Below are 24,802 nucleotides of genomic sequence, written 5' to 3'. Positions count from 1 at the left end.
TTGTCCATTCCTAGTCTAGGTACCGATTAATACTGGGTATGAAACATAGGTGTTTTTTATCAGGAAATTAAACATGTGCGCATGTTGCTGGATTCACTTTCAGTCTTCTTACAACAAAATCAAAGACAATACTTTCATTATCCCTAAAGTAATAGCCATGTGTTTGCGTGTTACCTGAAATTACTTGTGTAGCCATACGTGTAAGGGAATGTATTGCTGCATTACAGTAGGGACATTTTGCTGTATCATTGTTAAATTCAACAAAATGCAACCAAACTTTTGAACACCATTACATGCTGATGCCCAGGTGGATAGCTGGCTAGCTAGCTTAGGCATTTTTTTTTTGAATGAGTAGCTCGTCTGGCTAACTGGTTTTATGGATCATACAGTACCATACTAGACGTACCCATCACACATTTAAATAAACATTAAATCCATCTATGTTATATACCTGCTCCTAAATTAGCTGACGGTATCAACATTATATATCTTGAAAATCTACTTCCTCTTTGCAAACTTGTATAGAACGCTGATGCTAAAAAGGGGTCAAATCAGCTTCTTTAATCCATTCCTTAAGTAATTCTCAAAACTTTTAGTCATTCCCTCAAATTTTTTCAAATTAATTTATTCAGATCTCTTACTGTTGGGTAGACATTTGTGGGGTAATGACATAATATTTAATCTATACAATTTGAACTAAATAATAATTTATTTTGCATTTATTTTATATATTTAAAACTTGCATGGCTGTAACTTAGTATTCCTCTGGAATGTGGCAACTACCAGATATAAAAGCAGCTCTGCCGAGCTTGGATAGCTGGCGTGTACCAAGTGCTATCTCGCATGAGTTAAGAATCACTTCTTTGGCGGCAAAGGTTTGTCCCCCACTTGGAGCGTACTATTGAGTTCACTTTATTGTGTAGTATAATGGCCAAAACTTTTTGCTTTCATGGATGTTGCAATAATCTCTCTGTATGTTTTTCTTTGACACAATGCCCAGACACACAATGACCTGCCCTATTCAGTACAGCTGACTGTACATTCTCCCTGATAGAAGAAATAACAACCTCTTTCATTTATACAAGTTAATTATTGGCCAGTGTACCTCATTTTAGTTCACCTTCCCTAGTAGCTAGGTAACTTAGCTAACTTCACTCTAATTCAGACACTGCTCTATTGCTTCACAAAACTAAAACATAACGCCACTTTCTTTTTTGAAGAGTGGGGATAAGTACAGTGCACCAGACAATTATTTCATGTACGCATATTAATATGAGTGGATTGAATGGATATCGAGATTGCATTGCTACCAAACCAACAATGGAAGCCCAATCATGGGCAGTTTGAGCAATGAGCGAGGATATCTGTGAGGATTGGAGGGAGTTACACTACTAAGCCAAAGTATATGACGTATGGTACTTTGTCAAGTGTCTGTGAAGTTAAGGAGAACTTGCTTTTTCTTGTCAATTTTCTCAGTGTTTCCAGTTTTGTATTGAAGACACTGAAGTTGGAATTCTACGATTTGATTTGTATGCAACAGTATGTTAAATGACGTTTGTATTGACAGTTTTTAGGCCTAATGTTTTACTCTTCCACACACCACATGCTTGTGTATGGTCTTTTTGTCTTTTAGGTGCAAGCAACTTTGTGTTAGAACTTAGAACATAAGTGATATTACTACATTGTTATTCCGTAATTCAACCCTATAACAACAAGGAAGTCTGCAGTGTGGCAGCTGGCTGATAGAGGTTGTGGAAATCCTGTAGGTATGTGAACCAAAGCACTTAACCATGCCAGCAAGCCATAACCAATATTTCAAACTCCAATCTCTTGATCTTGACAAAACTTTTGAATGATTCATCTTGCCATAGAGATCCAGCCAGTGATTTATGTTTACAAAACATAAATCAGCCAGTGATTATCGTATTGTATCACAATTTAGTACAGAACCATAAATCTGAGTAGATTTATTTTGATTGAAAATCTAGAGGAGAATGCACATAGCTCCTTTTCTAGCTTTACCATGGTCTGCTGTTAATGTGGACCTGCATTCCAAAATGTCTGATCAGATATTTGCTGTTGCTTCTGAATAAATCAATATACTGTATTACATAACATAGGGATAACTTTCAAGGATAAGATTTCCCACCTAAAAAGACCAAAAGCATTAAATAGTGGAAGAATCTGCCTGTGACTCTGACCTCAGCTGCAGTGAGTTACTGGGAGGTAGTGTGTGACGGGCAGGTTGATATTCACAATGCGCTTGTCTACTTCACTCTACAAGCCAAGGTGGATGTGAGCATGCTAAGTTCGCCTGGCGTATATCCTGCCTGTCGTATGGATGTAAGGGCTTCTGGCTGTCGGGACTGGCTGTCCTTTCTCCTCCCCTGTGGGTTGTCATGGTGTGTGGGCCTGTGTGTGTGTGTGTGTGTGTGTGTGTGTGTGTGCACATGTGTGTTTGTGTGAGAGAGAAGTGGAGAGTGAGAGAGGAAGCGTGTGTTTATGTGCCCAGGTGAGTCAGGGAGGCAGCAGTGTTGTGAGGCCATGCTGTCAGCAGGCCCGTGTCAAGCCAACATGCCAGTGATGGCTGTCAGAGAGAGAGGGGGCTGTGGGCAGCCAGCTGTACCGGGGGCCTCTGCTCCGTTCCACTAGAGCGCCAGAGTCTGCGGCCCTGGCCGACCCAGCCGCCAATCACTCCCCCGTCCCTTCCCATCACCGACTCGCCACACTCCACTGAGGCCCTGCTCTTTGGATGGGGCAAGGGGCTCTGACTGCAGGCCTCATGCCAAGGCACTCACAAACAACCTCCCTCCATCAACCCCAGGACTCAGCCTGTTTTTTATTCCTTACTACTGCTGTTATCATAGCATTTTGTATGTTCCCAGTTTGAGAAAACTATCAAACAGGATACTTTATACAAACAGGCTGATACTTGAGTTTTTCAAAGTATCTAGGTACAACAGTTGGTTTTATGGGCCTATAGGATGGGCTACTCCCCAATAACAGAAAACAATGAATGCTAAATAGCACCACTCCCAACTTTTTATAGAGCAGTGGTAATAATAACAACATGTACTGCTGTGGTTCACCTGTTCAAATTTCCATCACAACCGTTACTGTCTGTTTCTCTCTTTCTCTGTCTCTTTAGGTCCTTGCCTTAGAGCAGCTGCAAAATTGTGTGACTAGGAGAACTTGAAGACAAAAAGACAGATTTCTTCTCCTTTCTTCCCCTTTTCCAAGCCTATTCTGAAAACCTTGACTGCAAAGCGCATTTTTTACACCCCACATAACCTCCTGATGAATCTCAAAGAGCGCACCAATTTCCCGCAGTGGACTTAATGATTACCTTGGCGAATCCCTGTCAGATAATACAGAAGAGATTAGAGATCATCAAAGAAAAATATCAATGGAGGTAATTCCCATTGCCCCTGATACCTGGGGAACAGAGACAGATGTCTTTCTTGGTACTGGCCCCTCTCTCAGTCAGATTGATACCTGAGAGAAAATGACACCTCTCCGGTGGTGTGACTTCACTTCCATTGTTTGCTTTTCATTGTTGTTCTGATAAAGGGAGTTGGATGTTCATTACTTCTAGACAGGGGCAGCGTAAATTCTAAAACTACCATCGGGAGCTACGTGTACTATGATAGTCGTTATGATGAGGTCTGAACTGGTGAAAATGCCCAACAAATCAACTTTCATATCATTCATCCAGTTCATCCTTGGAACTGACTAAGATTTGTAATAAGATGCTAGTTTCTCGGAGACTGGGTGAAAATACTTTTTTCTCATAGACGGAATCACTAAGAACCATCTGGAGTGGTCTGTTCATCCACCCACACAAACATGTTTTATTGGCATAAGTACACTCAGAAACACACACACAGCCAACAATCAGTGGAGGTGACTTAGTGCATATTAATTGGAGCCGCTCGACCCCTGTTGGGTCTGTCGCTGGCTCTAATATATCTGGGTATCTTCACTACCATCCTCTGGCCCTCGTGACAGCTACGTAATAGAAATCATAATGAGCTGTCTGATTTGAGTAATGACAGACATAATAAATACTTCAGGATGCACCATATGACAGATTGCAATGTGATAATACAACAAACCCAACAAAGAAATATAGTCTAGCGATATCACTTTGGGATTTAAAATAAAGGGTCTACTTTGTTGCTTTTAAATGTATTTCAATCAGTCCTCTTGAAGCACATTAATTGAAATCCTGGAGACAAGGTGGCCACTTTCAACCAGCTCCATTTGGGAGTTGGAATGGGCAGCTCATCACTAACTTGACAAACGTATCTTTAAGTGTAGCAGTAAAACGGGGGAAGGTGGGTGACTTGCTCTCCAGGTATTAGTCCTGACACAGAAGTATCTAGCCCATTTAAGGCTTGGCTTGTTGTGCATAAACACATTTCGTGGCACCTTCTAGTGATCGCTTGGCATTTCTTTCTTTGTATATGTCACAATGATTTCGATAAAGTGGAAATGGAAATGTAGGTGGTTAGGGGAAAAATCTGCATATCCAATAACTGCAAAAAGCAATCACAACGTGGACACACACACACACAATCACGCAAAAAGGTCTAGACAAAAGATCCCGAATACAAAACTTTTATTGTGGATATCCAGATTACGAAAGAAATCTGAATACCAATGAGTAAACGATTATTTAATGTACAGGCATGTATGCTTGGAAGCCATCATCTATTGTAGATGAGTAACTTAACTGTTATACAGAGGGAGGAGAAATGCATTTGGGAGCAAACAATACCCATTGTCCTCAGGCTAGCAACAATATTAATGAACCTTACTTATCAGAGATGACAAATCCATCTAAGGCTGATCCATTGATAGGAGATTTCTCAGATTTCTCTATCCCTCTACATTCTGTATCAGTTAAGGCTGAAAACTGCAGGTTAAACAACATTTTCTGGGAGAGATTTTGTTTAAATTCCGCAAGATGCATTCAGACACATCAAAGTTGTGTAGTTCTCTTATAATTAAATAAATAGCTATAGATGTTAAATATACAACGTCCTTTGCTCAGTGGGTAACCTTTTGTTTCACCAGCGATTGTGGCAGGTAGAATGTAAATATACCAGAAAGACAGTGGTGAACTGTGACTATTGGAGCAAGGCCATCTGTACCGGGAAAAGATCTGACATCATATAAATATATAGATAAAGAACCCAGATGCCTGTTTATAGAGAGCATGACTTGAGACCTTCTTTTTGGACGATAGAGTTAAACAGCAAAGCAGACACTCAAATAGTGGCAGAATAAATTCAACCATACAACTACTCACATTGTTTCAAGACCACAGAGAGTATATGCTGTCAGAGAGAACAAAGTTGTGCTTTATTCGATGTCCAGCATGCAACAATAAAAAATGCACCACAAGAAATGTCATGTACCCAGTACATCCAATTGTAACGTCATTACCTTTATTTTTACTACACAACCAGTAATCTAATGTTATAATGTTAATCTAATGAAATAATATTTTATACACTGTATTCAAAATCATATAAACGAGATAGCAAAAAAAGGAAGTTGTAGATGAAAACAAAGTCCACTCACCATTATGATTATAATTTAAAGAAATCATTTAATAAGTCTATTCTCCTGTCCTTCTTTATGAAATTGATAATGGCAGGTTCATGTAGCTTGTCTTTTGATTTTATATCCGAAATAAGTTCTTTTTTGAGATCAAAGCCAGGGCTGATAGCCAGGCCATGGCCATCCTTACGTGCATTCACTGCAAAAAGCTATTGGCTCTGAGTTAGTGATATATACTTAGGCCCTCTAGAGGGCCTTGAGGCATTATACAATTGCCCTACCTATTACAAGAAAATGTGTGATTGGTTGATCCAACGGTAATTCCAAAATGCTGCTCTAATTGAAGTCAATGTCAGTGACATTGGCTGGTGCCGTCTATTAAAAGCCTGAGGGCCTAGCCAATGAAAGTTGAGGACAGCTAGATAATTTCTACCAAGATACTACCAAAGAAAAATTCTGATTGGATATTTTTTTCTCTTGGATATTAACCCCTTCTTTTTCCAATGCAAACTGAAGAAATTATATAGGAAGATCATTGCAATTAAGACAAAAAAAGTTTAAATCAATGAAAAAAATTATTATTTTAACCAGACAAAATATGTGTTACCTTCAGTTACACCATAAAAGACAGATAACACATGAGGATGCAGTGTAATGTTTCTAAATAATGTATAATGTATTCCCGAGTAACTCGTAAAGTAGTATTTAGCTAAATTTCAACAATATATTCTGACCTGAGTCTAAGCAAAATGTGACTGATGATACAAACATTTTAGCTGCCACTTTAAGGGTAGAGGGTTACCATGGTAACAGAGCCAACAGCATTTTCCTTGTGTCTGTGACCATTTCCGACCCTCCAAGTACAACTCAACTAACAGTTGAAGTTTATAATAAAACCACAGAGCATGTGAACAAAACAATGTAAATACCCAAGAATCACTTAAAATTATTGCTTTCCCTTTTCTTGAAAAAAATACAGCAGGAAACTCATCTGGCTAGCTATTCACATGTGACAGAGTGCTTTCTGCAGCAGTGAAATAAGCTTTTATTATTCAACAATTTTTTAGGTGTTTGTGCTGCCTTTAGAGAGTATTGATAATGGTATGGTAGAATTTTTAACTCTCCAGAGGGTTGTTGAGTCAATTTGTAGTGGAGGTATCATGTTCTTCCATTTGCAAAAAACTTGAATTTCTTGCAGGAAGCTAGCTATCCATCTGAATCTGTGGTGTAAAGTTACTTATCATGAAAAGAGACAGAAAGAAGGAACAGGGATGAATATAGAGAGGAGAGAGCAGTGGTGGAGAGACAGAGAAAGGAGTGGTCTGCAGAAGAGTAAAGCGAGTAAGAGACAGACTGGGAGAGAGTGTGGAGTCTGTGAGTGAAGACTGAAGGCTGGCCTCTGATCAGTGAATCAGCTGTCTGCCAGCGCTAGTCCCGATTAGCATCTTCCCCTGAATATCCCATTAATCACCCGCCTTCAACCCCCCTACTAAAGCCTGCATTATGGAGGACCATGAAACTGAGACTTAGTCATTCACTACAAGCTAGCACACTTAAACCCCCTCATCGATATCGTAGCATCTCCCCCTTCTTTCTCAACTTCTTTTTCAAGACTGTGGGTGTACACAAATGTTGCCCTGTCAGGAGTGTCAGCTAACGTTAGCTACAGCTACAGGTTCAGCCAACCTGTGGTAAGCATGAGATTAGGCTATTGATTTACGTTGTCTCAAAAAAAAGCTCTACTTTACAACATGTAGGGTCTCAGAAGTATAAACTCAGAAGTATTCTGAGTTTCCACATACTTAAAGGTCTCCGTCTTTACCTCGTCTGTTATTTTCCACTTTGACAGTGTATCAGACTGTAAGTTATAACTTGAAGTTATTTACCAGTTGTCAGGCTATGGGGGTTAGCAGAAAATCTGTGTTGACTATATATGTCTTATGTACAGTAGGTCAATTGGAAAGTGGAGCAATAGGAGCGATTGAAACAGACAAATAAATCAGGGCAGCAGTGCAAGGTTGCTGCCTGAGAGCTGCACCTGTCTGGACCCATAAACACACTGAGATCGTCATTGGAGTGGAGGCCTGGTGCCCCGAGGAACACCTGCCCTTGTGTGCTCCTCTGTCCCTGGCGAAACGCTGACCCGCTTTCATAATGTACTGCAGTCAATAACCCCCAGGTGTGCCTCCCACACACACCTCTGCCCTCCCGTTTATGAAGGATACAACCGCACACGCACACACTCTCACACACACACACACACACACACACACATACACTCACACACACCTAGAGCCTGGAATTAATGAAACATTCATGCTGTCTGTTTAAATCTCTCCACAGTCGTCCCTGAACCCTTTGTGTTCAATTACCCCTAAATGTCCCAGCAGTGGGCAGGTTTCGTTCATTACCCCGCTACAATATAATGGACCCCAGGGGAGGTGAGATCTCAAAAGCCAAACCCCTGACAAATGTTCACTGGATGCTCGATTGAGCAGTCCACTAAGAATCCAGGACAGAGATCAATCATAGTCAAAGGAAAAACTCAGTTGAAAACTGCAGAAAAAAAGAATGCACTTAATCCGGAGGGACTTGTGTGTCTTGCTTTTCCAATTCCACCCGAGTCAGGGCTAATCGATACCCTAGCCATGGGACTAGACAGCTAATCTCCTTTTGATGAGAAGAAAAATCGTGGATTAACTGGGTTGGTAGGTTTAAGTGTCTCAACAGGTGAGGTGAAGCCGGTTCAGTCAAGGCCACCCAAGAGTCACTGAAGCGTTTAAAACGAATGAGTGTTGCTTTTGGGAAGTGGGCAAAACAAAAGTCGAGGCTGACATCGGTACTATGCTACCTTGAAGGAATGGTTTTGTTTTGCTGAATGAAAAACAGAGGAATTCCCTTCAAAGTGTAGTTTCTACAACAGACTACAGGATAAAAGGTGAAATAAATTATATATTAGATGAAAATCCTTTTTTATATGTGTAATGCGAAATGGTAATGTGTTTCTGACAAACTCACACTGAGGGAGATCACATTCAGGGTTCAGTTATTACTAGTGCCTAAGTACCACAGTCAAGGGGCTATCAACAGATTTAAATTAGTTGGATACGAGTTTTTGACCTTTTGGTCATTGGCGCAGCTCTATAGCAAAAATTTTACTGGCACACATACAGACCGAATAGGCCTGCTAGCTAGGAAATCCATAATGCTAATGAGTGTGTCGCTACATTGACACCGCAGTGTTGTTTCTGTTACTGATGGAGTCTAATATAACGTGCACAGCTCAGCATCAACCAGCAGCATTCTCTAAGGTTACTGCAGATCCTTACGAAGGCTGTCCACGTACATGGAGGAATATCAAGTCAGCCATGTAACCCTACAGGTTCGGATGTACCCGCTACCGTTCTACATTACAGGCAGCCTCTGTTTCGCTCTCTCCCTCTCTCTGCCTCTGACAAGATCTCAGTTGCATCGTCCTCACATCCAACCTCCTCGTCTCCTGGAATCCCACTGGAGGAGAAGGTCAGAGGGGAGGTACCACTGTCTTTCTAATCTGACGTGTTTGGAGGAGGAGACGAGGAGAAAGGACACAATGAGTATGCAATTCCTTATGTCTGTACATGGTGTGTGTGTCTGTGTGTGAGTGTATGGGTGTGTGTGGGATCTCTGTGTGGTTCTGCAACAAACAGGAAACAAACAAATAGACAGGCTGGAAGGCCCACATAATTCAGATGGAGGGTACTTAAATCTTCTTGTATTTCGGTTACTTAAATCTACAGACAGCCAGAAAGACAGACAGACAAGTACACAAAGACTACTGTGTAGGACACCAGCACCTAAAGAGGTCAGTATTTTCCTCCTGTCTAAAAGTTGGTGCATGTGAGACATAGTGAGAGAGCATATGGCACTTACTGTGACGCTTTAGTGGCCATTCGAATTGCTTTTATCCTGGCCAATAAAATGTAATATCAGCACAGCTGGGTCATGGACATGCAATAAAGCGTCACAAACCTCTAAACATCTGCTAAATATGTATGAGCCTGTTCCAGTGAGATTGAAAAAGAGGGTGTGTCTGTCTCTGTGTCTCTGCTTGGGATGCTGTATTTGTGTGTATCAGAATTCCTCAAAAGTTCTCACAAGAATAGTAAATCAAGGAAAATACTGACAAGTCAGGACTGATTTATAATCAATTGTAGAAATAGTCATTCTTGTCTAAGTGTTAGGGATTTTGTTTTTGGTCTAGAGACAATCAGTGTGAACTTCACATAGTGATAGTAGAGCAAGTGTGTGTTTACGTGTGTGTGTGTGTGTGTGTGTGTGTGTGTATTTGTGTGTGCACATGTATTCTCCCACATTTGTCTTAAGAGGAGATTGTCTTAAGTCTGAGTTATAGGAGGATTGTGCTCAACCAACCCCATCTGCCATATTGAAACATCCTCTGATTAAAGGCGTAAACCGATCTCCTAGTTTACGGTCTGTCAAGACATTTGCAGAGTATGACTTTGAACATGACCATGAATAAGTGTGTGTGTTTGTTTGTGTGTGTCTTTTATAAAGTATTGCTGTTTGCCCTGCCTGATGGGAAGTCCACTCTCTCATACAGTAGGCAATAATTACACAGATGATCACGCATTGGCTGCAAAGGGAAATGGGTGCTAATCTATTTCCCCAAATATTTAATGTTCAGCTACCAGGAGCAAGGGCCAATGTCACGTGGAATGGAAGCCTGCTCTTATATTTCTATTTCTCCCCAGTTTTCCTGCCCTTCCCTAATGTAATGATATCCAATCATTGCATTTGTGTCATTGTGGCAAATCTAACAGGCTTTGGAGAGTTGAAGATCGGTGCTTGTCTTCCTCCTTGGCTCTAGACAAAGCCATAATGCGAGTCAGCTCAGAGAGTCAGCTCAGGGCATTCTAGGCTGACAACTTTAGTTAGGGTCAGAGTCACTAGAGCACAATGAGTCAATGAAATCCCTGCTGAAGATGCCACCCCCCACGCTAGGCAATGCCTCACCCATGGAGCTTACGACCACATATCAGCAAGCGGTACATACAAAGCTCAAACCTGGACTTTGGTGGAAATCTTAGGATTAAAGCGCTACTTAGACTGCTACACCACCCGGAGCTCCCATTACAGGTGATTTTGAACCAGAGGAGAGTGATGAGCAAAATGAGAGAGTAGCTGTGAAAGACAGAGGTAAGGAAAGTTCACCAGGCAATGAGAGAAAGAGAGATGGAGAGATGGAGAGTATGAAAGGCAAAAGTAGAGCGCAAGAGGCAGAGAGAGAGGGAGTGCAGGAGGCAGCAAGAGATAGAGAAGGAGAGCCAGCCCAGAGCAAATCCTTTAGAAGACAAGGTGTACCTGCTGCCTGCTCTAATGAGGACCTGAGAGGGGCCTGTGCGCGTGGCCAGTCAAGGCTCTCCGTCTTCCATCTCCGGCCCCAGAGATTCACTGGGGTCGGCCGCCCAGGGCCAGTCCCTGTCAAGATTCCCCCACCTCAGCCACCTCCTCCCCACAACCTCAGCCCCAACCATCTCCACTGGACTAGTTCACTCCGACTCAGTTCATTTCATTATTTAGCCCCTGTTCAGTCCTTGAGGAGTAAGACACCCGCTTAGAGACCCAATTACAGTCCATAATCCCGCCACTCACGCCATTTTAATTACAATACCAGGGACCCGCCGCCGCCTGAGGACGTAGCCGAGCAGAATATTAATTCCTCACAGGACCAGAGGAAGGAAATAAACATACATTACAGTACAATAACCTGCCAGACGTTTGTGTCCTTGATATCCCTGTGGTTGTCGTTTAGGACCTGGCGAATCATGGAGGCCGTTACTCAAAACAAGGAATTCCCAGGTCCCACTCCTTTCTAGAAAACACTGAACAAGACATATTACACATTATGCACGGACTTAGTCAGGGCCGGATTAAGAAATCATAGACCCTGGGGCTTTATAATGAAGCCCTACTTACTTCTGCTTAGTGTTACTGTTCATTTTGGGGATTTACACAAATGGAGATGTATACCTTTTTCTGTTATGTATAGCTTTTTTTACAAACACAAGTCATGGCAGTCATTTATATGACTAATTATTTTATCTGTTTCTATTTTAATGCCACACAAATGAGAGAACTGCCTGAAGCAAATGATCAGAAAATGACAAACTGAGGCAGAAACAAAACCTTGTCTTGGTTGTTAACAAGGCCAGTGATAGGACACACAGATTAGACACAACGGCCACAGTAGGCTACTAAATAGACTTTCCAGTGACACTGCATGATGAATGTGAAGCCTAGCAGCAAAAGATGGTGAAAGATATGGAAAATAAATGTCTGGTCGAAAAGACGTTGACAAAGACATTTGAAAAATATCTTTCAAATTACGATGATATCCAATGTACTTGGGGAAATATACCTCAAATTTCTTTGAATTGATGTTTCCTTTGTATAGATTTCACCTTTCAGCAACTGACACCCTCACCAACTTCTAGTTCTTATTAAAATCAGGACGAATGGTTAGTGCTTGTCCCTACCCAAGGATCTAACTGCTACCATTGCTTGAACCTTAACAAACCTTAACACTAAACTATTTTATATGCAAACTACAATTGAAGGACGTCATGGCTTGGAAATAAGCTCTGTCCTTATCATGGAGTCAACAAATAACATCATTTGAGCCTCCAGAAAAAGATAATTTGCCATAACCTTTTGGTTAGTGGCCCAATGGTGTTATCCGATATGAAAAAGGAAGTGTTTCTGCCTGTTGTGTCCTCAGGCCTGGTTAACCCAGGAATTAATCTGGACTTACAGCCCAGTGACTCTGACAGGTTCACCTACACCACGGTTCTGGTATCAACCTCCGCTAAGTTGCAGAAGAGCCCTTATAAGCGGCACATTCCAATTTATGTTTCTTTAACTTCTGAACAAATTATACTAACCTTTCCATAGACTTTGACTAAGAGCTCCTGGTGGCTTTATCAATTTTTATCAAATTTCTCTCAGCTCTGTGGGTGATTACAGTACTTGGACTTTCCATTCCCTTCTGGCGGTCTCCCCTTTAGGCACCCCTTTGAACACTATAGCTCAGCTCTGATTTGCTCTAGCAGGATACGGCATGACTGTTAACGGTCTCTGCACAGTCGAAGGCACCCCTGGATAGTCTACTGTGTCCCTGTGTCACCCCCCTCCCCCAGGGTGTGGTGGAGGCAGCTGAAAAGGGAGAGTCACTTGGCTGATCTATCCAGATGAATACAAATGAGAGCTCATCTCCTTGGCAGAACGCACACACGCACAAGCTCACCGAGTCTCTGGGTCGCTTGAAACTGCTGGAGCCGTCTCCTGTGAGGCAGTGTCAATGGGAGGAACAACCCGCCACCGCATCAACTCTCTGTCTCTGACGACAGGCCCTCAAATCCCCTTTCAAAACCTCGCCTGGACTAGGTGGAGAGAGGATGCGAGGGAGAGAGAAAAGGGCGAGGACTAGCTGATAGAGAGAGAGAGGAAGAGTAGGGGGAGAGAAGAAAAAAGTCAGAGGGAGACAGTTAAGTTTTAAGCAGCGAGGGGCTATGATTACCAGCCTGAAAAGAGCTAAAGCAAAGTCTGGGAAACATGCTGTCAAATTGTCCCCTTAATGTACATTCAAATTACTTTTCTACATTCATGGCTCATTCTTTAGCAAGCTGAAACCTTTGTTTTGAGGAAAGAAAAAAGGAACTTGGAGAATGTCAGTGGGAGAGAGGATGTGTGTACTTGGTGGGTGTGTAGATTTTGGCTGTGTGAGTGCGGTATTGAACCCACTAGAGTTCAATCAGTGAAACTACAGCAGAGAGGCAGTCTGTGTCAGCAGGACTTGGTTACCTCCTTAATAATTGAGCTTTGTTGGCCCTCTAATCAATTAGCTAAATAATTCAGCAGGCAGGAGAGAATAATGATGGTAAATAGCCATCTTGGAGAGGCTGCTCTCTGATGAATATGGTAGGAATTGCCATGGTGTGTCATTGTGGTCTGACTCTTTTAGTGATGGAGCTACTGTATCTTCCTGCAGGATTGACTCCATAACATTGGTAGTCACTATAGCGCTCCTATCCTGAAAGTTCCAGGCAATTATTCGGTTGCTATTTATTAGCAGCATTGTCAAATTCAGAATGATGCCGTGGTTAGGGTTGTACTGTTCGTCATCCAGCCAAAGCTCCTGTCAACATCCAGCAGAAACCTGATGCGAACACACCACTGAAGTCCAGGCAGCAGTTGTCCCACAGCGATTAGACAGAGGAAAAGAGTGACCCAGAGTGAGGGAAGGTTAGTCACTTGGCTGTGCTGGAATTTGATTGACTGAGTGTGAGGTCTGTAATGAGCCCAGGGCTAACCCTTTCACCCCCTGGGGCTCTACTTTCTTAAATGAGGCTTTAACATCCCTCTGATGCATGTCTTTCTTCTAGCTCATGGCTGGGAGTGGTGGAGCTAACATAGTTATTTTTAAGCTGTAGACATATGGGTAGGCATAACTGAACGAGGTTCATGTGACAGGCGTTAGCCATGGCAAATTCACTGGTGGAGGGCCCATATCTGAGGCTGAGGAGTCAAATTCTAGATGTAGTTTTGAACGCAAATGCATTTGTTCATCTTGAATACTTCTATTATTGTGTAATCAGTAAACTACTTTTGTGTATTTTCAAAATACTTATATAAAAACCATCCATGAAATGTATTGCTCCTCAATCGAAACCAGTACCTAAATAAATGTAAATTTGTGTGAATACTGACTTGAATGTATGTGAAAGTAGTTAATTTATGTATTTTAAATAGTATTTAAAACCAGGTTTCTCAGATGTTAAATCTTTCAGTGAGACTATACAGTTGGTCAATTGTGTGACAAAAGGTGGGTTAAAATGATTATCTAATTATGGATTCATTTCGCTTAACGTTTGCCTTGTTTTCATGTAGGAAAAAATTGTGTTGAATAATGTTTTCTTAGAACGGACAAATAGTTGCATGGTGCGTGCCCATAGTTTTGATAAGTGACTTCCCATACATTCTGGGGAATATGAATGAACAGGCTCAATTTATCACCCAATGAGAGCTCTAGAAACAGACGTTTATGGCTGCATACTATAGCATGCTTTACTACCCATACCATTTTTTCGCCTACTCTAATCATTTTTCTAAGGGGAGAAAAAGGCTTGACATGCATTTTGTAGTAGCTAATCATTTTTATTGGTAACATTTTATGATCTGGGGAGCTGTGGTGAAACATTTGTCAATTCTAACCAGCCTTAGCAAGAATAGACTGCCTTTATTAGAGAGAGATCCTCTGGGTAAGGTCTGAAAATAAAATAAGGAAGGATGCATTGAAGAGAGCTCTTTTTTTTTTTGTTTGCTCTTTAATTTATTATAGCGTGCCAATGGAAAAAAATGTTTCCTATACCAATAAAGCCATTTAAATTCAAATTGAATTTAGAGAGACAAAGAGACAGAAATAAAATAAAATGAGAGACAGAAATATAGCCAGATGGACACAGAAATACACAGAATCAGAGATACAGAGAGAGAGACAGAGAGAGAGACAGAGAGAGATACAGAGAGAGAGAGACAGAGAGAGATACAGAGAGAGAGAGACAGAGAGAGATATAAAGAGAGAGACAGAGAGAGAGACAGAGAGAGATACAGAGAGAGAGACAGAGAGAGATACAGAGAGAGATACAGAGAGAGCGAGAGGACATCTGCGTTTCCACATCCTTTGGTCTGAGCTATGATTGTCTGTGGGTGAGTGACCCAGGGAGAAGCGCTCTGGCCCCTGTGCCTGTGTTTTCTGCTGGCTTGGCTTTATAAAAACCCCACAATGTTTCACAGAAGGCCCCATAACAAGCATCCAAGGACACAGCACAAACGCTGTTCTCATACATATACACAAACAGCCCGACACGAGGACAGTGGGGACGTGTCGTTAATATAGGTATGCATACACACACATCGACTTCATCTCTCTACGCAACATAGTTCTCCACCCCTCCGTGGCCCCCAAACACTCCAAATATATGGAACTGCTTAATCCCTGCTCAACTATATGGGGAATTTCTTCTTTTTAATTGTGATGGGTATTTGTACATTATACACAGAATTCAGCTAGTTTTTTTCCAACATGATTTGTTATGGTCTTTAGTTTCTTGTGTTCTTCCAATCCCTGAAATGAGGGGATCAGGACAGGTCTCTCCTGGGGACTCGCCACCTGACTCATATATGGGAAAATAGTAATTCATGCAAAGCCTCCATTTTAGTAGCACAGTTTTGAAGTGGGATTAGTATGCAAATGATGTGAAGACCTCGTCAGAGATGGGATGGAATGACAACCTCCATATGTCTGGGCAGAAGAGGGTTTTTACCAAGCTCATATTATTCCAATGTCTTTGGAGTGACACAGTGCTTGTTGAAAGAGTACACCAGTTCATTTGCTGTATTGATGAGGCAGAGTGCTGTGAGTTAGGTTAAACTTTCATGTTTGCCAAAATATATCAAAATGCTTACTTGCTCTTTTGTAGCACCAAGCCGACCATCGCAGTCAAGGTTCAGACATTGACTGAGCTGCTTGCAACTGGCTGCAAAGGTCAATGGGCAATGTGTACATCAATCAGCATTGCCCGGGGGAATGGGGCATCATTAGGAATTTCACACCTCCCACCCATATGATTTCCCATTTGGAAGAGCAGCACTGGAAACAGCAGAATGGCTCCCAGCGGATACCTAGGAGGAAGGCTTGGCATCTTCAACCCTCCCAAATGCATTGCGGGTGGTTGGGATGAGACACCCTGTTGTGTATACCATTGGACTTCAGCTCCTATAGGACCAGTATTTCCAGAATTTCATCAGTGATACAGACCTTACGTTTGGAACGTTGAACCCGGTCAATGCACATCTAACCCCAAGACAGTGACTGTCCGGCCTGTAGACACCGGGCCCAGAGGCCAGTTAAGTTATTATTTTTTAAAACACTATTGCATGTTTCCTTCACAAAAACCGTCACTCACTTTGACTAGAGTGAAATGTGCAAATCCAATAAGCTCTGAGTCATTGAAAATGTTCAATATAATTCTGCCAATGAGTTTGTTTCATGAGTTTGATGGTTAGGTAACTGTCACTGACCACTCATAAACCCAGAGTGCTTGTCATAGAGATGTGGGTAAATTCTATTTCTGAAGCCACTGTGTCCTCTCTCGGCTTGATATTGGACAGCTAGGCCACATCGTACAAATTGTACTACCTATGACAAGTTCTTCACAGCGGGAAAATTATCCTGCAGCAACAGGATCCACTTAATCCAATAAATCTAGTTTTTCAATCAAAAAAGTTGATCTGCTGATTTGATTTTTTGAAAAGGGATGTAACATTAGTCCATTAGTGACCTTTGTGAGCTTTTTGGTGAAATCGTTTTCCAATGAGTCATAGGGAAAGGTTTTAGTCCTGGCTCTATTCAAATACTGTCCTAGCTTAGTTTTAGCAACAGTAAAAAAAATTGAGGCATGGTTCTGACATTGTATTAATTTGTGTAAGCTAAACTATATATAGTCTGCTAAAGTAATCCAAAGTAAACAAAAAAAATTGTCTCATTATACTCAAACATTATATTTTGTATTGAAATCTAAGTTCAGCACATCTCCCATTGCCATTTAAATAGTTTTAGATGGCTTTTCTTCAGGAAATGTACTTTTTTACAAATTGTCTTACTTCACATGCTGCCTATATCATCTAAGTTGCAATATCTCATTTATGTAGTTCCCAAATTAACAGTACCAAAAGCTTTCTAATCATAATATCCAAAGGAAGTCTGTGGCTTGTAGTATAAGGGTGTCTAAAAGTAGGCACTAACTCTACATTGTTAGGCTTGCATCGAGTCTGACATTTTAAAGTGGAAATTATAAACTGTGAAGTCTGTCGATGCAAATGTCACTGTGACATCTGAGCAGCCTAGTAAGACACTACACATGTAACAGAACTATATTTCTTATTGGACGAGTCCTGGTGGATTCTTTATCTTCCGTTTTGGTGTTTGAAAAACGTTCATGATCCTGCCCTAAACTGAGTGAGCTTGGAGCACTTCTGTCCAATGCCTGGTTAACTATCTTACCTACAGCCTTTTCCGTAAGGTGATGGATGGCGAGAGATTTGTTCAGGGGTAAATGAATTGTGTGTGGTTTGGGCATCCAAGGTTTGAAGGGTATTTGCAAAGCGGAGAGGGTACTATTAGTAAAAGTTAAGTGAGCAGCTTAATTGAATGAGCCGTGTGTGTTATTAAAAGCGCTCTGTACCTTGTTGTCTTCTTTTCCTGCCTCCTACAGAGCAACCGGTGGAGCAGGATTCCTTCATGTCGGGATGTGTGTTATCAGATGTCTTGTAATGCGAGTCCTGTTGGTTAGCGTGTGTGCACGTCTGTCTCTCATATACATTCAGTCAGCCTGCCCCCTGTTGTCTCCATCCTTTCCAAGTGGACTGTGTTTGTTAACTCCTGACCTGTGTGTGAGAGAGTGACACACTGGTCACCAGGGAGGGGCACCATTGGCAAGTTGTTATGACTCAAGTGGAAAAAGAAGCCTGTAAACATTGGTCCTGTTGAGTTATGCAGTCTCCAATGAAACTAAGCAAATATCTGCGTGGCATTTGTCAGACCACACTTGGCCTAATTCGAAAGACAAATATGACATGATGAAAAAACTGTCCTGATTTATCTCAGTTGATTGTCAGATTAATGAAAACCATATTTAGCTATTATTCATGCTTACTGGAGTGGCATTAATAGCTTTAGCATCCAAGCAGTGTTATTAGCCTGGGTAGCTTGGAAATGCCGCCAGGGAGGCAAAGTATAGAAAGAGTACATATGTTAGTAAACGCTGCAGTTAAATATTGAATGATAACAGACAATTGAATTGGGGCTAAATAAGATCTTGTCTAAGTGAACAGGAAACCAACACTTAAATTGACTTCCAAATGGTGTATGCCATGGAAGGGCTTGTCAGTTTGGATTATAGTGGGTTTTAATGTAATATTCAAATACTCCCATGGGCTGACAATGAATGGAAGACTAGAAAGTTCTGGAAGGCTATACAGCCCTTTGGTGGTTCTAATATGATCACATTTATCTTTGTCGACACTAACACTCAAACTAACCAGAAAACACTGAACCAAAGCTGTCTGAAAAGCTGATCTTTACAAAGCGATACTCAACATTTGATCATCCCACAAGTAATTTATTGTTAATTTAGTTTACCTTTTCTACCACAAGAATTTCAAAGCAGATATTTTGTTAATTGCATCATTAAAAAATGCTAGCAAACTATTCAACTATGTCCAATTAAATGCATATGAATTATATTATATTATATATCAATCTTACAAACATTTATATTTTATTGCAGAACTCTTAAATAAAATCCATAGGGCCAAACACAATTTTTTTTCAGGCATTTTTACTCCTATTTTCGTAAACAATGTTCTCTTTGAATGTAGTTCCTTGGAATACATTTTAATTCCCCATTCATCACTCTTACAAGCATGTCTCTGTTGATTAAAACCTTACTGATGATGGGAAACTGGATTTGATAAACTCGGTCTAAAGAAGCCTAAAGAAACAGCTGCTCAATAAGTCCCCCATTTATGGCTATATGTCTACTAGCATTGATAATGAAAAGCTGTCCTTTCCCCCCTTTGCACCACTCTCATGAGCAGATGTGGGTGAAGGTTGAAGCAGCAGCTTCCACTGATAATGTGAACTGTTGCCTATCTGCTGTGAGAAACGTATCAATAATGGATCAAAATGTTAGGCATAATTCATTAGAGAAGATGAAGGGCTTTGGCTTGTTTTTCTTGTCTCTTTACAATCCCCTATGTGCCCGAAAGAAATATGAACAGAGAAAGAAATGCTGGTGGTTGTTTGACATTTGTAATATGGAGATTGAAAAGTAATTTGCTAGGACCTGTGTCCTTTTAAGGATAATTTCTTGGGGACCCTTATTGATACTGCATTTTTGTTTTCTTGGAACAAATGGAAAACCCAACTCATAATTTGTCTAACAAAAGGCCACCAAATGAAATCCCCCTCTTGTTTAATGGAGTAACAACCTTTTCTGGGTATTTTTCCTTTTTATTACACAGGCAATTAATTAGCTACCAATGAGTGTTTAGTCCTTGGCTTGTGCAATGTTTCACATTTTACTGAAACCTGAAGGCAAGCTTTTTATTAGTTGCAAGAAAAAAATGCATTCATGGATAATACAACAAGAATCATTCCTTTCCACAGAAAATGTAAATGAATTCTAGCCTTTAGCATGCACATACTGTCTTCAACTCAAACCTCTACTGTCAAGGCAGAACAGTCTGGATCAATCGATCCACATTAAAAGCAGCTCAAAAACGCTTAAGATCTGTGTCTAATTGACAAAACATTGATAAAAACACACCACACACCCACACACACACACACACACACACATACACACGAAAACAATGCAAAAAAACGTCTTTGAGCTCTTTCGTCGCAATTAAGACACGCATCTCAGAGAGTACATTTAATTAGGCAGTCTCGTCTTGCTTTCTCAATCCATAGCTTCTGGCTAGCATAAAGCCTAATGTGCTGGAAAATCATTATTTAGCGGGGATGAAATAATGATGTGAGTATATGGCTTAATCGTGTTGACATATGCAACCCTTCCCTTCTCTTGTCTCGTCCTACAGGCAGCTGTTCCTTTGAAGAGCACTACAGCAGCTGTGGCTACAGTGTGGCCCTGGGGACTAGTGGCTTTGCCTGGGAGCAAGTCAACACTTGGGAGAGGCCAACGATGGACGCTGCTGTTCCCACAGGTAACCAGTGGAGGCATCCTTCTCTCTCCTTCCACCGCCTTCCTTAATGGCTTTGTCAATCCTTATCTTTGGTAAAATGTGTGGTAAAGTAACATCCACATTGTTCACATGCTTTTTTCTTTCACTATGGCATTCTCACTATCATCACGTCCTCACTATCCTTGTGTTCTCACTATCATCGTGTTCTCACTATCCTTGTGTTCTCACTATCCTTGTGTTCTCACTATCATCGTGTTCTCACTATCACCATGTTCTCAAAATCATCATGTTCTCACTATCATCATGTTCTCACTATCATCGTGTTCTCATTATCCTTGTATTATCACTATCATCGTGTTCTCACTTTCATTGTGTTCTCACTATCATTGTGTTCTCAATATCATTGTGTTCTCACTATCATCCTGTTTTCACTATCATTGTGTTCTCACTATCCTTGTGTTATCACTATCATCGTGTTATCACTATCATTGTGTACTCACTATTATCATGTTCTCACTATCATCCTGTTCTATCGTGTTGTCATTATCATCATGTTCTCACTATCCTTGTGTTCTCACTATCATCGTGTTCTCACTATCATCATGTTCTCAAAATCATCGTGTTCTCACTATCATCATGTTCTCACTATCATCGTGTTCTCATTATCCTTGTATTATCCCTATCATCGTGTTCTCACCTTCATCATGTTCTCACTATCATTGAGTTCTCACTATCATTGTGTTCTCACTATCATCATGTTTTCACTATCATCGTGTTCTCACTATCCTTGTATTATCACTTTCATCATGTTATCACTATCATTGTGTTATCACTATCATCGTGTTATCACTATCCTTGTGTTATCACTATCCTTGTGTTATCACTATCATCGTGTTATCACTATCATTGTGTTCTCACTATTATCATGTTCTCACTATCATCCTGTTCTATCAGGTTGTCACTATCATCATGTTCTCACTATCCTCGATAGTAAGATGTCTTTTTACTTTCATTCTCTCTCTCGCTCCCTCACCACAGTCTCTTCTCTCTTTCTCTGTCCTCTGTCTCACTCTCTCTCTGTCTTTCTGTCTACTCTGTCTCCCTCTCTCTCCTCTGTCTCCACCTTCTCTCTCCCCCACCTACTTCCCCTTATCCCCGTCACTCAGTCTGTGTCTGAGCAGGCGGGGAAGTTGCTTGACACAACCCGGGGCCGCTCCACGGCGATCCTGTCAAAGACAAATGGCAATCAGGCCGCCTGTCTATCTGCCTCACTGATCATCTGTAGGGCTGTTCATGTCAGCACACCAAGGGGAGCCATCCGGTGTTATGTCACAGACATGAATCCAGTAAGGGTCCAACAGACAACCTCCCTCCAAATGCACCTCTTATGACCTTACGGGAGCCCCTATACGCTTTGGTCAAAAGGAGGGCACTACTCAGGGACCAAGGTGGTATTTGGGCCACATATCTCCTATACTGTGTTAGAGGCCTGTTGTAATATGCACTGTACATATCGCTGTGAGCAAAGTTTGTTGTACCCCATCCGCTGTGCTGACTGCTGAGCAAAGCATGCTGTGGATTTCACAGGAAAGGCAACTGGGCCAACTTTGAGCATTTGCTGCGAATTCAGGTCGTGGGGAAATCCAAAGCACTGAAAACAACATATTCAAAATCTTGTTTTCTCGTAATGGCAAAACAGGCCACTTCAGATTAAAAAATCTGAGGTTGGTTATAAAGGTTGGTTATAAATAAACAACAGGAAACCGCCATCTGCCTTCTTATCCGTGTCATCGGGATAGGAGAGTCTAATCAAAGGAAATTGGGGCATCGTGTTTGTGTGCGTGTGTTCACAAGTGTATGCGTGCGAGAGGGCACATATGTGTGAATCTGTGTGAGTCACCCACAACAGCTGAGGGGAGAGGGGGAGAGGAAGGCCGACAGAAAACAGAGGGACAGAGAGCGAGAGTAAAGAAAGAGACAGAGGGAGACTTAGGAGAGGCTCAGGTGGAAATGGATAAATGTTAATGCTTTCTTGCAGGAGGGATAATGAAAGTGGAATGTCTGTGCATATAAGTCATCCCTAACGGTGCTCCTTGTTACCAGGGCCCTCTCAGTGCTTCAAAAGGAGGGCCCTTTGGAGGGAATGGGTTCAGCTGGGTTTTTTTCTGTTTGTTTTCTTCCTTCACCTTTTCTAACACCACAGGGTTTCTCTCATTTTGGGGCGCCAGCGTATTAGCTGGCAAGGGAGATCTGTCGGTGGAGTTAAGAAGAGGTTGAGCAGTCACACAAAGTCTCTGAGACAGACCAAACTCTGCCTCGGCACATTTCTTTCAAGACACCGATGACACGCTGAGCAAACGAGCCTTATCAGGTCTAAGCTCTCCTCCCGTGGTTTTCAACTCAACTTTCACAATACTACTGCAGCGTTGAGTTATTTTATGGTCTGTTATATTCTCGGGATGGAGGGACTCGTCAACGTAGGGGCTTTCGGTTCCAGTGCCTTTGTTGACAACCAAGAAGCAATATAACTTTTGGTCTTTTGTTACTATGGAAATTGTTTTGGAACGGTTCCATACAGAGTTCCTATACTAAAATAAGATTTAAATAGAAGTTCTCCACAGAGAATGTTTCTTAGTCCAGGACTGAGGACTGACAAGTCTTTTAGTTGTAGACATTTGATTACACATTTTAATAATTTGGAATCCCTACTTATCCAGGGTATCTTACATGAGCAACTAGGGCTGAGCGCATTGCATTACTTAGACGGATTGGAAATTTTAACCAGATACCTTTCACTACTGGCTTTTCATTCTAACCCAGTGTTTCCCAATTCTGGTCCTGGGAATGCCAAGGGGTGCACTTTTTAGTCCCTAGTACTCAAAACGTGTTTCAAATTAAATACTTGATGATTATGTTGATTAAAGACTTGATGATTAGGTTGATTATGTCAATCAAGTGTGTAAGTGGTAGAGTAACATTTGAATTAAGTTTGTGAGTGCTAGGGCACAAACTAAAATGTGCACCCCTTGGGGTCCCCAGGAACATGATTGGGAAACACTGTTTCTAACCACTAGGCCACCTTGCCCCCAACCTGCTGATTACTATTGCCTGGCTAGTGAAGTTGGTGATGGGGACTTTAGGGAATAGAGTCATATTCTTGAAGTAATATTATTGAGCTTTGTAAGCTGTTGCCATCATTGAGTACTAATATTGCACTAATTGATGTTTCACTCTCTAACCCCTTCAAATGGCCTGTTAAATTGATATCCGGTAGGATGTGTCCCATATCTCAGAGGACTTTATGTGCAATGGAGCTTCTCAAGAGAGGGCAAGAACTGTAACCCATTCAGCATTTTATTGCCACTGCCCACATCGACACACGAATGTGGCTGTCATCATTGATATTGTCAGAGATTGACTGCAGAGTGAGCATGGACAAGGGGTTTATAAATGCTAGCTTTCCCTGCCCAATTGCGCTTCTCCCCGATATTCAGTCTCTGATTCAGTCTCATTGCAACATCTTCAAGTGGAGGTCTGACTGAAAACCAATCAAAACCAATCACCAGAAGCATGGCTGAGGCCCGTCATTTCGGTGTGACATATGTTTGCTCCTTGGGGGGAAACTGGAGTTTGAAGCCTCCAGTGCCAAAGTCTCTGGGATTAGTAATGGATTTTTGAATTATATGTTGTCGACATCAGCCCAGTTGCATCAATGCCTTGTGTTCCTGGTTTGCCAGACTGATGAGGATAAAGGGGTTAAATGGCTTGTCTACTTTTTGGTTCTTGGTGGTGATTTGAGTGCACTTGTGTGGCTTTTGGACTTGATTGCGTTTTTCTGATTTAAGCGTATCATGCAATTGAGGGGTCTAGAGGGGGCCACGTTGATGAGAAACTGACACAGAAAGGGGGGCACGCTCCCCTCACTCTATCATAATCTGCAGTGACCATCTCATTTTGAAGGAGGGATACAATAAAATGATTAAACATATAAGGTTAAGACCAATCATGATAACAGCTAATTTTGTTCCCATGCTTTCTTAAGCAAACACATTTTAATCTCAAAATCCCTAATGTGTAAGACCATATTTGTTAGTGGTTGTGTAGTACTGTTCCATTCAAGCCATGCCCAAGTAGGTCTGCTGTATGGTATTAGGTTATGCTTGGGACACCGGGGCTAGGTAGTTGATTTAGTTTGTCAACTATTAATAATAGAAAGTACATTGCATGAACTGAAGTCGAATTTCTATTGAAAAACAAGTGACTAGTCACCTGTATTACTAAATCATTGCTCAGATAAACTCAATTTATTGCAGATTCGGGTTATTCTTTTCAACATGGTTCTATAATTAATGTTTTATAGTGTTACTTTACACGTTCATTTGCAGAGATCCAAACCAAAGGTTTC

At 41.4% G+C, this 24,802-nt stretch overlaps 1 protein-coding gene across 14 annotated transcripts in view; it reads left to right on the top strand.

Annotated features, from left to right (window-relative positions):
- Positions 1–24,802, top strand: part of ptprt (protein tyrosine phosphatase receptor type T) — a 287,950-nt gene that overhangs the window by 33,531 nt on the left and 229,617 nt on the right. For all 14 annotated transcript variants that reach the window (XM_034287365.1, XM_020055888.2, XM_034287364.1 and 11 more), the window contains exon 2: positions 20,293–20,418. In XM_034287365.1, coding sequence (XP_034143256.1) covers positions 20,293–20,418 — 126 coding nt within the window. The remainder of the gene's footprint in view (positions 1–20,292; positions 20,419–24,802) is intronic.

The sequence above is a fragment of the Esox lucius genome, chromosome 17 (genome assembly GCF_011004845.1).
Source record: "Esox lucius isolate fEsoLuc1 chromosome 17, fEsoLuc1.pri, whole genome shotgun sequence".
NCBI lineage: Eukaryota > Metazoa > Chordata > Actinopteri > Esociformes > Esocidae > Esox > Esox lucius.
Note: the sequence above shows the minus strand (reverse complement) of the source record. Positions and strands in the feature narration are given on the sequence as shown.